The sequence below is a fragment of the Acipenser ruthenus genome, chromosome 30 (assembly GCF_902713425.1).
Source record: "Acipenser ruthenus chromosome 30, fAciRut3.2 maternal haplotype, whole genome shotgun sequence".
In the NCBI taxonomy this organism is placed as follows: domain Eukaryota; kingdom Metazoa; phylum Chordata; class Actinopteri; order Acipenseriformes; family Acipenseridae; genus Acipenser; species Acipenser ruthenus.
The window spans coordinates 2862415-2877386 of record NC_081218.1 but is presented as its reverse complement, the minus strand read 5'-3'; the positions used below and the strand labels follow the sequence as shown (position 1 = coordinate 2877386).

The following is a 14972-nucleotide window of genomic DNA, read 5'->3' as shown; positions in this document are numbered from 1 at the left end:
TGTTTTATAAAAAGAAGCTGATGTGTCAAAGGTGAGTAAGCATATGCTTCTCTCCCAGGAAACTCCGTCCTCATTATCTGGTGAACCGTTCTGTGAATATCCTCGATACTGCATGTTGTTCCGAACAGGACAATGCTTGTCAGCTCTCCCGAGACTCTGCTTGTTTTGTTTCTTTGGCACGACTTGATTATTAATTGCTGGGGTAAGGTTTAGCATAGACAGCATCATTAATAATTAGCGTGACCATGCAAAGATTAACACGACTGGGTGCTGACTAATATTATCATTATTATTAGTAGTAGTATCAATCAATATTTATTTTCTATAGCGCCTTTCATAGTGGACCACCATCACAAAGCACTTTACAAGATAGTGAGGAACAATGCATAATACATTAAATACAGTGATATACAGGGCATAGTACATTAAATACAAACAGTAAAAAACAATGCAAGTACATTAAATACAGGCACATTACATTACATACAAGGCTAGGATGTGAATTCTAAATGTTGTGGATGCGTGTGTCATACAGAATCATATGAATAAGATGAAAAAGCAATTTAGACAACAGCTAATAACAGATATCAGGCTTGAAGAGCACTGAAAGCAAGAGAGAACAAGCGGGTCTTGAGAGTTGATTTGAAGCGAGCGATTGTGGGAGCTGCACACACTAAAGCTGGGAGAGAGTTCCAGAGAGTCGGGGCCATGAAGCTAAAAGAGCGCTCCCCGAGTGTGGTGCACATTTGGGTATAACAAGCAGGCCAGAGTCAGTAGTAGTAGCACTAGTAGTAGTATTAAGACGACTTTTGGTAAATTGCTTAGTGTGTAATTTTAATGTTAATGTTCCTCCATAGTTTGTTGCACATTTTATCTGCACATCACAGAAACAAAGCAGACCTTGCTGGCGCTCCAGTTTGTTTCCCTAAAGTTTCCTCCCTTGTTCTTAACTAAACTGACATTACCGAGCAACGACCTGCAGCAGCAGGAGGTTATGCATGTGACCTGTAAGAAAGATGAAAAGTAAATATAAGAAAAATCGGAATTCCCCCAAACGTTGGTTTTTGTTATACAGTATTGCTAACACTTACAGAAAACCCCTCCAACCCATTATTACAGTATTAAGTTTTTTTTGTACAACAGTGACACCAAGTGGCCACTATCGTGTACTACAGCTAGCTAGCTATTTCAGCATTTTTATATGCAGGGCGTGGGCGAGGGCCACCCCTTTCAACCCATTAAATGGCACTGTCCCTATTTGAGGACAGGCTACTTTGTAATTTATTGGAGCATTTTGAACTGGCATCTAGCTGTTATTTAAAATTTCTCTTTAACTATATTGTTATGATAACTTACTCCTCAAATGTTATTAACAGCAGAAGTTGAGTGTAAACTTAATGCATTATGTTACATAAACGCTTGTGTTCATTTTTTTTCTTTTTAAGAAAAATGTATTCGGTACTTAATGGGTCAATACAATGTATCAGTTTTCTAAGTTATGTTTGACTCAAGCTAAAACAGACTTTGACCTGTCAAATATAACCTACTACTGCTGCATGTAGTAATACAGTGGCCAGTCAGGCTTTAGGTGAAGAGGCTTTTGTACCGACACTAGGATCCATGTTGGGTAACGTAATGCTTGATAAAGTAAAAGGCGCGGAGCAGAATAGCTCTAAATAACTCTCAATGGATGGTCTGTAATGCCACATTTGACCGACAGGTGGTGCTGTTGTACAAAAGATGAATAAAGCTGCTGGTTATTTCTGTATTTTTTTTTGCTATAGTTAGATGATGGCAAACCAAGACTATCTATCTATAAGTATAATCATTTGTGTAATCTCCCTCTCCCTCTCTCTCTCTTTTCTGATTTCATTTCCACGCTGTGTGTCCTCTGGTCCTGGTTTCTGTGTTGCGCGTTACCCTTCTGAACTGAAAAGCAAAACGAGACTATATATATATATATATACACACACACACACACACACACTGCTGTGCAATAGTCTTAGACATGTTGCATTTTTCTACTCTGATGCATTATCAGCATCAATCATTTCCTCAAAGCCTCCACTTGTGTTTTCTACTATTATAACAGCCTTGACTTGCATAAAGAAGGAAACACATTGAGTGAAATAACTCGCATCACTTGATTTTCAAGGTGTGGTATCCGAAGCATAATCAACAAGCACAGAGAAACATCATCTAATTAAAAAAAACAAAAAAACGAGTGGAAGACCTAAAAAGCTGTCTAACAAGGATGAGCAATACTTGAAGATAATATCCTTAAGGAATAGAAAGAAGACAAGCGTTGAATTGACAACAGAACTGGCAGAAGGCACAGCTGTCGCCGTCTGTACTTTTTGATTGTTCTTTGGATACCACACCTTGAAAACAGTAGTGGAGGCTTTGAGTAAATTGTTGATGCTCACAATTCATCAGAGTAGAAAAATGCAACATGTCTAAGACTTTTGCACAGCATTGTTTATATATAATATATAAAACACAATTGTGAAGTGTGATTATGTCTCAGTTAACAAATACTGTCATTGCATTTTTCAGACATTGTGAGTCAGACGTAGCCCTTGACTTTGTTGAGGCTGGTTGAGTTCAGCTGAAGTGTACAGGAACATACAGTTCACAAACATTCAATTAGGGCTCTTTCACTAGTTCTAAACGTCGCTAGTGGCTGTTTAATAGTTCTGGATGATACAAACTTACCAACATAATAACAGTTCTGTATGCTGAGCGCCATATTCGGCCCCTCTAGCTGGACTGGTTCCTAATAGAAGCCGATTGATCTCAGAACTCTTCCAAGTTTGGATCACAGTGGTTCAGCCTGAACAACAAGACTAGGTGACCCAAGCAGGTATCCCTTTCCACCCCCTCACCACTCTCTCTCTGTGAAGAAGTGTCCTTCCCTCTGTCCTATCACCACTTCATTACTGGCCACGCCCACTTGTGCCAAACCACGATAAACTAAATGCATAGCGTAATCAAGGAGGAAAAGTGTGGGATAAGCTGCATATTTACCCTGGTGCATTTTTACAAAGGCTTTAGCTGTTGGACATTCCGCTGTTCAGTCAGGGCTGCTTTGGAATGCTGTCGGACCTGAAAATCTGTTTTTGTTGCAGCAGATACCGGAGACACCGGCAGAACGTGATCAAGGTTACGCCATCAGGGGAAAAACTGACATAGGGAAGCATTGTAAAGCACAGAGAGGTCTGGTAAAGCATAGGCACACATTGTAAAGCACAGAGAGGTCTGGTAAAGCATAGGGAAGCATTGTAAAGCACAGAGAGGTCTGGTAAAGCATAGGGAAGCATTGTAAAGCACAGAGAGGTCTGGTAAAGCATAGGGAAGCATTGTAAAGCACAGAGAGGTCTGGTAAAGCATAGGGAAGCATTGTAAAGCACAGAGAGGTCTGGTAAAGCATTGTAAAGCACAGAGAGGTATGGTAAAGCATAGGGAATCATTGTAAAGCACAAAGAGGTATGGTAAAGCATTGTAAAGCACAGAGAGGTCTGGTAAAGCATTGTAAAGCACAGAGAGGTATGGTAAAGCATTGTAAAGCACAGAGAGGTATGGTAAAGCATTGTAAAGTGCATAACCTTGAAAAAAGCATGGGGAATGACAAATACCATGGTACACTTATCAAGGAAACAGGAAGAGAAAGTTTGTGCAATAACAGATTTGTTTATTTAGTAGGAACATGTATTGTTGCTACACACAAGTGCAAACAAGTCACAGAAAACCGTAAAAAAAAAAAATCATAAAACCATTGTATTACAGTTTCAGATCTTCACTGGTTTCCCCTTACCACAAGATTCTCTGAAGAATATTAAGTTTAAGTAAAGATGCATGTTCCCTAACTAGGGTGTTGACTCTTAAAATGTCAAGCTGCTTCCTGCAATGTCCTCAGGAGAAACTTTAGGGGGGAAACTAATTTAACTGAAAGTGTTTTATGCAATTGGCCACTGCACTGGAAAAGGCAATGGGATTTGGCAGCTCTAATGGGACGCCACACGGTCCCACAGTCTTAGTTATATCACAGTGGTATAAACTGACTGCACTATTACATACATTCAGAGTCGGGTCAAGTCCTGTTTCTCAATTCCAACACATCACTGATCAAAATGTGCAATCTTCAGTGTGCTGATCAAATGAGCTTCTCCCTACAGTGGCGTCAATAAATGGCTAACATTGAAGTCGCTGTTAGTCAATTAAAATTTGCTTCAAAATTAAAGCGGTTGAACAATTATGTCTCAAATTTGAAATCCTTCTAAAGGATATATTTCAATAACTCAGAGTTTCATAATGCCCCCTTAATCGATTTGTAGCCTTATGCATGCATGTATTATTAGCGTGATCCTTCCTTTGTGATATATCCTTAACCAAGTGTGTTAATGTGTGGAAATCGAGAAATCCTGCAGTAAAAACTTTCATCCAGCAAGAGACGCGCGCTACGTGCTAGGGGGGAAAAATAAATCACATTTAATAAAGCTGGAAGCGGACGGCACTTTGATGCAATTTCAATAGTACTTAAAAAAAAAACAACGCAGCAATAAATCTTAATTTTTATTATTATGAAGTATATAAAAAATAGAAATTATTAAAAAAAAAAGCAGCAGGATAATAACTTGGTATTTAAAAAAAAAAAAAATCTATACAAAACATTACAGAAGCGTCCAAAAACAATACAGTTATATAAACTCGTGTGATTGATTGACTGGTTGGTGCACTTAAAAACAGTATTTGAATATTTTCTTTCGTTAATTTTTTTGTTTTTTTAAGAGGGGGGAGGAGCTCTACAGACTGGCCAGAGCTTATAACCCCTCCCACCTACCCCTCACGCATTTGGAGTCTATTTTCAGGATCTAAACTGTGGCGAACCTTACTACCACCACCATAAAACATAATACTTTATTGCATTTAAAAAAAAAGGTTAATAAAATCAGCCAGCCAGAGTAATTAGATATATAGAGTTCTATTATAATGACCGTACTTCAGCACCTGTTCATTAAAATAGAGCAGTAGCTTGACGCATTATTCCAATAAACAGATTTTTAGCGGATCAGAACTGGCATCATGTGGTCAATTGCATCAATCAAAAACTGCGATTGGCTCCACCTTGCAGCGAGGGCTGTGTATGTACAGGAGTGTGAGGGGTGTGGGGACTTGCAGCCACCGTGCTTCGCTCACACCCGTAGCTTTTGAGGAACTCTGCCCCCTAGTGGTGAGGCTCGATTCCTTTTTTGTGAAGCTCTTCCTGTTTCTGAAGTCCGCTGAGTTTAAAGACCAGTTCCTTGATAAACGGCTGGAGGAGGAAGAGGAGAGGGGGGTTAAGAACAATACATTATAAAAACAACGATTAGCCATACAAATATACATTTTGAAAATATTAAACTTAAAACAGGAATAAGGGAGTGGCCAAAAGACTGGATCAGTGCGCTATGGTCTTGCATTACAGGAACGGAAGACGGCCAGTCCAGTGGTTAAAGAAAAGGGCTCTATACCAGGAGGTTCCTGGTTCAAGCCCAGGCACTGATGACTCGCTGTGTGTGACCCTGAGCAAGTCACTTCACCTCTTTGTGCTGCGTAAATATATATAATCAGGTTTTACTCTCTCACGAGAAAGCGAGGTGCATCGCATTAATATTTACAGTTCGCCAATAACACGACCCAGGAGGAATGCGACTCTGCACGCCCCAATCCAATAATATTTATGTTTGGAGACGAGCGCTGTGTTGGGATGTGGTTTTACTTGCAAACTGTGGGACAGCTGTACTGGGACGGGGGAAGGCAAACTAGACAGCCTGAATCAGGAGAGGCACCGAGCGCAGCGGAGTTGTTATTGAGATGAAAGAGCACTCCCTCCCTCCTTCTAACAGGAAAACTAACAATTTAAACATTATTGTTAAACGATTGAAATGTTTTGCTTAAACATGCAACTGTCTGGTTTTCGTGCGTAGTGTTACACACGCTTCATTCCGAGTGGCAAATCTTATGAAAACAATAAAACTATTTCACTAATTTTTCTGATTATGTATAGGCACCCTATATAGAATAACCACATTTTGCTTCAGAAAGTCGAATGAAACCTGCTGAACAATGTTACCTTAACATACCGAATTGCATACCGTTTTGTAGTTTTCCGCATATAGGTCATGACAAAAATTGAAAACAATGTGACATTTCGAAATCTAAACATGAAATACTACTGTCCTGCTAGTATGACTTCCGGGACACACTTGCAATCTCATTTTGCAGTTTCTTTGACATGTTAAATAAGATATCTAAATTATGTTCATATAGTTTTTTTTTCCTTTCATTAATGTCTCAATCCTAACATTATAGGCGAAAAAATCGCTTTTATTAACTTCGACTAGGAAACTTTCTCAGTCTTCAATGTCTTTGAATTTGTAATATTTCTGCACGGGATTGTATTGTAGTGATCCCTTATCTTAACGGGAAAAATCTCTCTTTATATAAAGCTTCTATACTTCCCTGCAGCCACTGATAAAACCCTCTGTATTCCTTCTGAGAAATCCCTTCATTCCAGTTACGAGTTCATTTCAATTTCCTGGTACAGAATACAATAAGGGCTTAAGAGTTAGATATGGTGATCACTGACGAGAGTTATGTTTGAACTACACTGTATTAAAAATAAGTGTTCTTCCTGCGATACCCATTTAGTAAGAGGGTGTAGTATAGAGGGTTCAGTACCTCTGTAATCCGGCACACTGCTCCGATTGTCATCATTGCCGGATTAAACAGGTTTTACCGTCTCGCATGCAGCAAGGGGTCGCATTCATATTTACAGTTCGCCAATAACACGACCCAGGAGGAATGCGACTCTGCACGCCCCAATCCAATAATATTTATGTTTGGAGCCGAGCGCTGTGTTGGGATGTGGTTTCACTTGCAAACTGTGGGACAGCTGTACTGGGACGGGGGAAGGCAAACTAGACAGCCTGAATCAGGAGAGGCACCGAGCGCAGCGGAGTTGTTGTCATTGTGGCTGGTTGTGTTACAGAAAGCAGATTAACAGAGAACTCTCTCTCTCTCTCTAACGAAACTCGTCCACTCACCTCTGTGTTGTTTTTGCACAAATGGAGGATATCCTGAGAAAAGAGAACAAAGGAGATCACTTGTCATGTTTTAAGAAATATCCACTTCATATTTCCAGACAGCTTTGTGTGAATCAGCTAAGCTAGTCTAAACCATGAGGATCAATTGTATTGGATCCAGAATCTGTCTGCCTGTGTGTGTGCGACAAAAGTTTCGGGCAGGAGTCTGTCTCAACGTCACGATAAAACTCTAAAATGTCAAAGTAGACGTTTTTTTTAAATTTCATTTATATTATACCACTGCTCGTTTTACAGTCCTATAAGTGCGTTTATCCAAGGGTCTTATCCAATTTTTGATGAAACTTGGTCAGGACATTCTTTAGCATGAGTTCTTAAAACAGTATCAGAATTGGGGAGGGGGTTATGATGTAACCTGTCCATCCTTATATCGGCAGGTATGGAAATAAGACTCCTGTTGCGCAGCAGTGTCTCCCATTCCAGGTTTAACTACCAGCTTGATCAGCCCCAGTGTGTCTAGGTAACAAGTTCAGGTATGTCTGATTAAACTCACAGTAAAACCAGAAATGGATCAAACAGTTATGGAACGGGGGTCTTATTCCCATCCCTGTGCATTCATGGAATGTTTCACAGTTCTGGGTCAGTGTATGTGTGTGCATCACTCTGACATGTTCCCATGGGTGTAGAGTGTTTGATGGGGTGTGTGTTCTGTTGTGAGCGACACTGTGTGTTATTTGTTACCTGCAGTTTCTGTCCCCGTTCCTGGTCACTCAGCAGATCTAACAAGCCATCGATATCCACTTCAGGCATCTCCGATTCCTGGAAAACAAAACGGGATCACAGGGTTACAGAAACTTCCACTGCCGCACGCTGGCTGAACCGCGTTGCACCAATCTTAATTATTATTATTATTTATTTATTTCTTAGCAGACGCCCTTATCCAGGGCGACTTACAATCGCAAGCAAATACATTTCAAGTGTTACAATACAAGTAATATAATAAGAGCAAGAAATACAATAATTTTTGTTCAAGTGTGACAAACCACAATTCAATAATACAGCAGATAATAGTGATAGTTACATCAGGATATGATTAAATAGTGATAGTTACATCAGGATGTGATTAAATACAAAGTACTACAGGTTAAACACTTGGCAGATTACAGTATTCTGAAGTACAGGATTAAATGCAGTAAAATAGGGGGCAGATAAGAGCAAAATAAAGCACATTTAAATGAAGGGTGATAGTGTCCCAGGATACAACAGAGGAGTTCTACAGGTGCTGTTTGAAGAGGTGAGTCTTAAGGAGGCGCCGGAATGTGGTCAGGGACTGGACAGTCCATCTTATCAGGTAAGAATATCAAAAAAATAAAGAATTCCATTCTTTAAGGCATAGGTCTTCCACACCCATCAAAACCTTTTCACGCAATGCAACCTCATGTTAATTAGTCATTTGAAATCTTATTGTGTTTAGGGGTGGGGTGTCTGTGCTACCCCTGAACTTTATTTAAATCTCCCCTTTGATCTCTTAACAATCTGCTATTAAAGCCCAGGGAGCAGGGAAGGGGTGGTGGAGACAAGTTTACTACTGGAAACCCCTTTTTTTAATTTATTTATTTTACCCGAAGCTACTTTCGCCCCACAGCTCAAATACAAAAGTTGCTTTTCGGTAACACTTTAAAATAAAATGGCCACAAATTCAAAGAAACAAAATTAATATCTTCTGCACTACCTCAGAGTTCTGAAGTCATTCCTTCTGAATTCAGCCCCTTGTTCATTCATGCAGATTTAATGACCTGTATTCATTTCATGCTTCTTTGTAACAAATTATGTTGATCGCATGTCTAAGGTTTGCATTCGTATCCTCTTACTCAACCACCAGTGTAAGGCATGCATGTGATTGATGATGTTCATCCCATGCATGCCTTATACATGCGAGCACCATCGCGTTGTGTAATAAAGCACAGGGAAAGCATTGTAAAGCATAGGGAAGCACTGTAAGGCACAGAGAGGTGTGGTAAAGCATAGGGAAGCATTGTAAAGCACAGAGAGGTGTGGTAAAGCATAGGGAAGCATTGTAAAGCACAGAGAGGTCTGGTAAAGCATAGGCAAGCATTGTAAAGCACAGAGAGGTGTGGTAAAGCATAGGGAAGCATTGTAAAGCACAGGGAGGTGTGGTAAAGCATAGGGAAGCATTGTAAAACACAAAGAGGTCTGGTAAAGCATAGGGAAGCATTGTAAAGCACAGAGAGTGCTGGTAAAGCATAGGGAAGCATTGTAAAGCACAGAGAGGTGTGGTAAAGCACAGGGAAGCATTGTAAAGCACAGAGAGGTGTGGTAAAGCATAGGGAAGCATTGTAAAGCACAGAGAGGTATTGTAAAGCACAGAGAGGTCCGGTAAAGCATAGGGAAGCATTGTAAAGCACACAGAGGTCCGGTAAAGCATAGGGAAGCATTGTAAAACACAGAGTTCCGGTAAATCATAGGGAAGCATTGTAAAGAACAGAGAGGTATGGTTAAGCATAGGGAAGCATTGTAAAGCACAGAGAGGTGTGGTAAAGCATAGGGAAGCATTGTAAAGCACAGAGAGGGGTGGTAAAGCATATTATTAAACTTGGCAATCCAGGGTAAACTATGGTAAATGCAGGATATAACCATGGGATGGGAAAACTGCTAGCTAGAATAAGAGGAGACATGGCGTGCTCTATGAAACACGTGATTGTAATTGTTACAGTGCAACGCCCAAGCAAATTCACACAAACATATTTACAGCAAAATAAAACCACCCTCCAGCCACCCCCACCCCCACATGTCGGGAAACTTGTCCTGCAGTTTGTTATCCCAAAGCCTGTTTTTCTTTCCCATACCCTTATCACCACAAAACACTTCTCAGACAGCCTTATACGGTTGTGTCTGCCTCCTTGAAATCAGAAGTGCTGTTTTGTTGATGGACCGAGACTCCAAGCATGGGTCGTCTGTCCGTCCGCCCGCCCACCCCCCCCAAAACTGTAACCGTGAGAATGGAGCTGGTTTCCCTTATATAGCCTGCAGTGACAGCATTGTGGGGGCAGCAGACTGAAAGAATTCTGCAGGACTGGGACGGGGGTCCTGCAGTCGCACTGTGTTTAAACACGTGGCTCATAATAATAATATTATTGTTAATAATAATAGAAGTACTAGAAATCAACTCTCTTTTGTAGCGTTAGTTCCTTGTTGAACAGGTAGGATGCACTTTTTTGGTGTATTTAAGAATGATCTGGCACTTATAACTAATCTACTACAACTTGCCAGATCACACCAAGTCTTATGCATATCATATATATATTTGTTTGTTATAAATGCATGGAACAGGGCAGCAATGTGGAGTAGTGGTTAGGGCTCTGGACTCTTGGGTTCAATCCCAGGTGGGGGACACTGCTACTGTACCCTTGAGCAAGGTACTTTACCTAGATTGCTCCAGTAAAAACCCAACTGTATAAATGGGGAATTGTATGTAAAAATAATGAGATATCTTGTAACAATTGTAAGTCGCCCTGGATAAGGGTGTCTAAGAAATAAATAATAATAATAATAATAATAATAATAATAATAATAATAATAATAATGATGGAATAGCCTACCAGGTGAAGTAGTAAAATAAAAAGGACTAGGATTCTGTGTTTTATAAATTGGTAACATGGGTCGAATGGCCTTTTCCCAAACTTAAGTTCTTATGCATGCTTGTAATTAAAAAAAAAAAAAAATCCCTTTGGTGCAATACTGAGATATTATTATTATTATTATTATTATTATTATTATTATTATTATTATTAATCCCATTGCATCGAACCTGAGTTTTATCCGAAACGTTTTATTAACCGTGTTAGATATGTAACCCAAACACATCCTTTGATCGAAAATTAATTTTAAACATTTAAAACAAAAACACGTAACCCTAAAATGACACGTTATTTAAACTGTAGAACATAGGATATTACTCTGCGCGCACACACACACACAAACACACACACACACAAACACACCGTAAGAAAGAAGAAAAAACGCCCCCCCCCCCCCCCCTTCTAATTCGAGACTCGTTTTGTAATAAGAAGCGACGCTGTTAACACGGTCAGTTTACAACTCAGCTTCTTGGCAAAGGTGTTGAGAACATAAGAGAGTTTACAAACGAGAGGAGGCCATTCAGCCCATCTTGCTCGTTTGGTTGTTAGCAGCTTATTGATCCCAGAATCTCATCAAGCAGCTTCTTGAAGGATCCCAGGGTGTCAGCTTCAACAACATTACTGGGGAGTTGGTTCCAGACCCTCACAATTCTCTGTGTAAAAAAGTGCCTCCTATTTTCTGTTCTGAATGCCCCTTTATCTAATCTCCCTTTGTGACCCCTGGTCCTTGTTTCTTTTTTCAGGTCGAAAAAGTCCCCTGGGTCGACATTGTCTATACCTTTTAGGATTTTGAATGTTTGAATCAGATCGCCGCGTAGTCTTCTTTGTTCAAGACTGAATAGATTCAATTCTTTTAGCCTGTCTGCATACGACATGCCTTTTAAACCCGGGATAATTCTGGTTGCTCTTCTTTGCACTCTTTCTAGAGCAGCAATATCCTTTTTGTAACGAGGTGACCAGAACTGAACACAATATTCTAGGTGAGGTCTTACTAATGCATTGTGATACTGTATCACACCGTTACTAGCCCCGTGTGAAATTAAATACTGAATGCAAAGGTTGCCTTTCTGAACCACGTTCTTCCGTAGCACCAGTCTGCCTTTGGCAACGTGCGCGCTATTGGAGAAATAGCAATGCAAAACATTACCTAGCTTATGATCACAGGCAAAAAATGAAAACACTTTATACAAGTACCCTTGTGCAAGAGATGCATCTTCAAAAAAATCAAGCACTGGAAAATAGTCCAGGCAGACATTTCAGGTATAGTGGGGCGATTCTGGCAATTAACGCTAATCATACACACTTCTCTATGGAAAGGTAGACATCAATAAATTATAATAATTAACGCACCCGTGTCTCAATTGAAAACTATTAATTATAAAGACATTTTAGAGGAAAAGGGATGATTTGCAATAAAAAATAACACCATGCAAAAGCCACGCTAACACTGCTAAATAAAACGCGTTATTTCAGGGTATCTTCCCAAGGCACCACTCTATACTAGCAAGGCGGGTGTGGCTCTCTACCGGCCAGCATCCTCACTTACCCTTCCCGAATACAGCTCATCCAAGCTGTCGTCGATCCACTTCTCCACATCCACACGTTTTTGCAGCTCCTTCCTGTCGTATTTGACCGTCACCCTCGCCTGCCTCCTCTGCAGCCCGATCCCCTGTTCTCCGATCCCCCGGTTCGGCGAGTGAACCTTGTTATGGTACCGTCTTCCGACCCTATTCCCTGCCATCTTCCACAGCACCTCACAGCCGAATTCAAAACTGTAAACTGAGCAAGAGTCCTCACAGCAGCTATTATCCAATGCTTGGCAGCAGCGCTCCGCGGGTCCTAGCGCCGGGTCGCAATTTAAGATAAGCTCAGCGCATGAATTTATCCCTGTCGCTAGTCAGTCAGTCGCGTTATCATATCAGGACTTATGTGCAAAATCCAGTTTCCCCACAAACACCAACAAACAAGAAGCGCAGGGATGGCCGATCCTGGTCATCAATCTCTAAAGACCTGAAGCAATTCAATTTCATAGTTAAGCAGTATTTTTTGTGCAATTTAAGCAGTCATTTGTTCAATTAATTAATTAGATATGGAACAATAATCAAACACACACCCTAGTCTCGGTAAGTCGCCTTGGAAAAAGGCGACTGCTACATATAAAAAACAAAAACCCTGCAGGGCTCCAGGACCAGATTTTACTGAACAACTTAACTTGCTAAGTTGATCAACCGCTTGCATACCTCAGAAATGGGTGATTAGGGGTTACCTAAAACCTGCTTTGTTGTGGCTGTCCGGGACAGGGTGCAGTGGCTCGTGAAACGGAAATACTGCATTCCTGTGTACAGTATCTCAGCATGTGACAAACTCCAAAAGTCCTAAATGACAAAGCGATGGGTATCGTCAGGGGCAATGGGAACTATTTCGTAGTTTCCCCAGGACGAATCAGATAGTGCTGCACACAATCACATTAAAAAAAAAAAACGATTATTTCTAATCTCTTGAATGTATGTGGTTTGAACAAATAGAGCTATAGAAAGAGTCTCTGGTAGTTCTTATCAGTCAAAGGGGACGGGCAAGCAGTCTGTACCCTTATCAAGTTTGCCATGAGAGTTTTCTTTGAAGCGAAGGTATTAAGATTTATCACACTCTGTCTTAGTTTTCTTGGGGTTCCTAAATAATTGACCTTTACGTTTATTTAGATCAGAGCTTCCCAACCCCGGTCCTGGGGACCCCCTGTGTCTGCTGGTTTTCATTCCAACTGAGTTCTCAGTGTTCATTAATTTAAGTAACAATGTGCTTAATTAGACCTTTTTAATTGTTCTCAGCTCCTAGAAAGCTGCCGATTTCGAGTTACTTATAAAATGGTGTGGTTAACTTGAAAGCTGACAACAATTAAAAAGGTCTTATTAAGCTAATTAATACTTCCATCCAAGTGAAAATTAAGTCCCACGTTTCCCATGTAAAAAAGAAAAAAAAAGAAAAAAAAAGCAATGAGTTTACTCGTAATTTCTTTTGTAGGTTATGGGGGCAGCAGTGTGGAGTAGTGGTTAGGGGCTTTGGACTCTTGACCGGAGGGTCGTGGGTTCAATCCCTGGTAGGAGACACTGCTGCTGTACCCTTGAGCAAGGTACTTTACCTAGATTGCTCCAGTGAAAACCCAACTGTATAAATGGGTAATTGTATGTAAAATAATGTGATATCTTGTAAAAATTGTAAGTCGCCCTGGATAAGGCGTCTGCTAAGAAATAAATAATAATAATATTTATTTTAAGTATTTCAGTCGATTAAATTAATTCCACGGAATCCTTTTTACTGTTTATTGAACACACACACACACATATATATATATATATATATATATTGTTTTCTAAGTAATAGATTCATATGTAAAAAAAATGGAAATACATGCAACGAGAGAGAGAGAGGGAGAGAGAGAGAGAGAGAGAGAGAGACGATATTAAATTACATGCTGGGCCACTGAGCTAATAACAGAGTAACAGCGCCTACTAGTGGCAGACTAGCGTCACTGCAGTGTTACCGCATTCACCGGCAGAGATTGCATACCTGAGTCCTGCTTAATATTTATTACATATAGTCAGTGGGGTAGCCGAGCCGGAACAGCGTTAATACAAATATTAATTTCGATGCATGCGCACCGATGAAGCGATCTCTTTTCCGTGTGGAAATCAAAATAGCCTTTCTGTACCATGCCATACAACAGGCATATGAAGCAGTGTCCCTATGTGCTACTCTACTGATGCTACACGAATCGGAGTCTCTGTCTCTTATAACCGGCGTTGTTGGCGTTCCGGTACGCATCCTTGCATAACTTTTACTGTCCCCGGGAATATGACGCTCATGTTAAAAATCTGGTACCAAAGACTCCTTCATTTTCTCTGTTGGTTTGACGTGCAACACAGATTTGGAGGTTGACTATTAAATGCCAAGCAGTCCTGTAAATACTGCAGCTGGAGCTGGAAACCTCAGCGTGACCTCGAGAGAATGGCAGCTCTGGTTTCGACGCTGCGTGTATACAAAGCGTATCAGGTGTCTTTCACTGAGAAAACAAAACACAGTCAAACGCGAGGGCTGAATTCGCCATTCCCGTGGGGGTGTGAATCACAGGCTGACAATTTACATCGGAGGTCAAAAAAAAAAAAAGGTTACTGCCCCATTAGAACGCCTCACCTGTCATCAATCACACACGTGACGTAACGACCTACAGGTGTAA

The 14972-nt window shown here is 40.5% G+C and overlaps 1 protein-coding gene across 1 annotated transcript; it reads right to left on the bottom strand.

Annotated features, from left to right (window-relative positions):
• Window positions 1-3670: 3670 nt before the first annotated feature.
• Window positions 3671-12802, bottom strand: LOC117394703 (protein phosphatase 1 regulatory subunit 14A). Its single transcript, XM_033993187.3, has 4 exons — window positions 12288-12802; window positions 7824-7901; window positions 7086-7118; window positions 3671-5311 (listed from the first exon to the last, which is right to left on the bottom strand). Exons 1-4 carry the CDS (start codon window positions 12480-12482, stop codon window positions 5225-5227), a joined length of 393 nt encoding a protein of 130 aa, XP_033849078.3. The 5' UTR covers window positions 12483-12802; the 3' UTR covers window positions 3671-5224.
• Between the last annotated feature and the right edge of the window lie 2170 nt (window positions 12803-14972).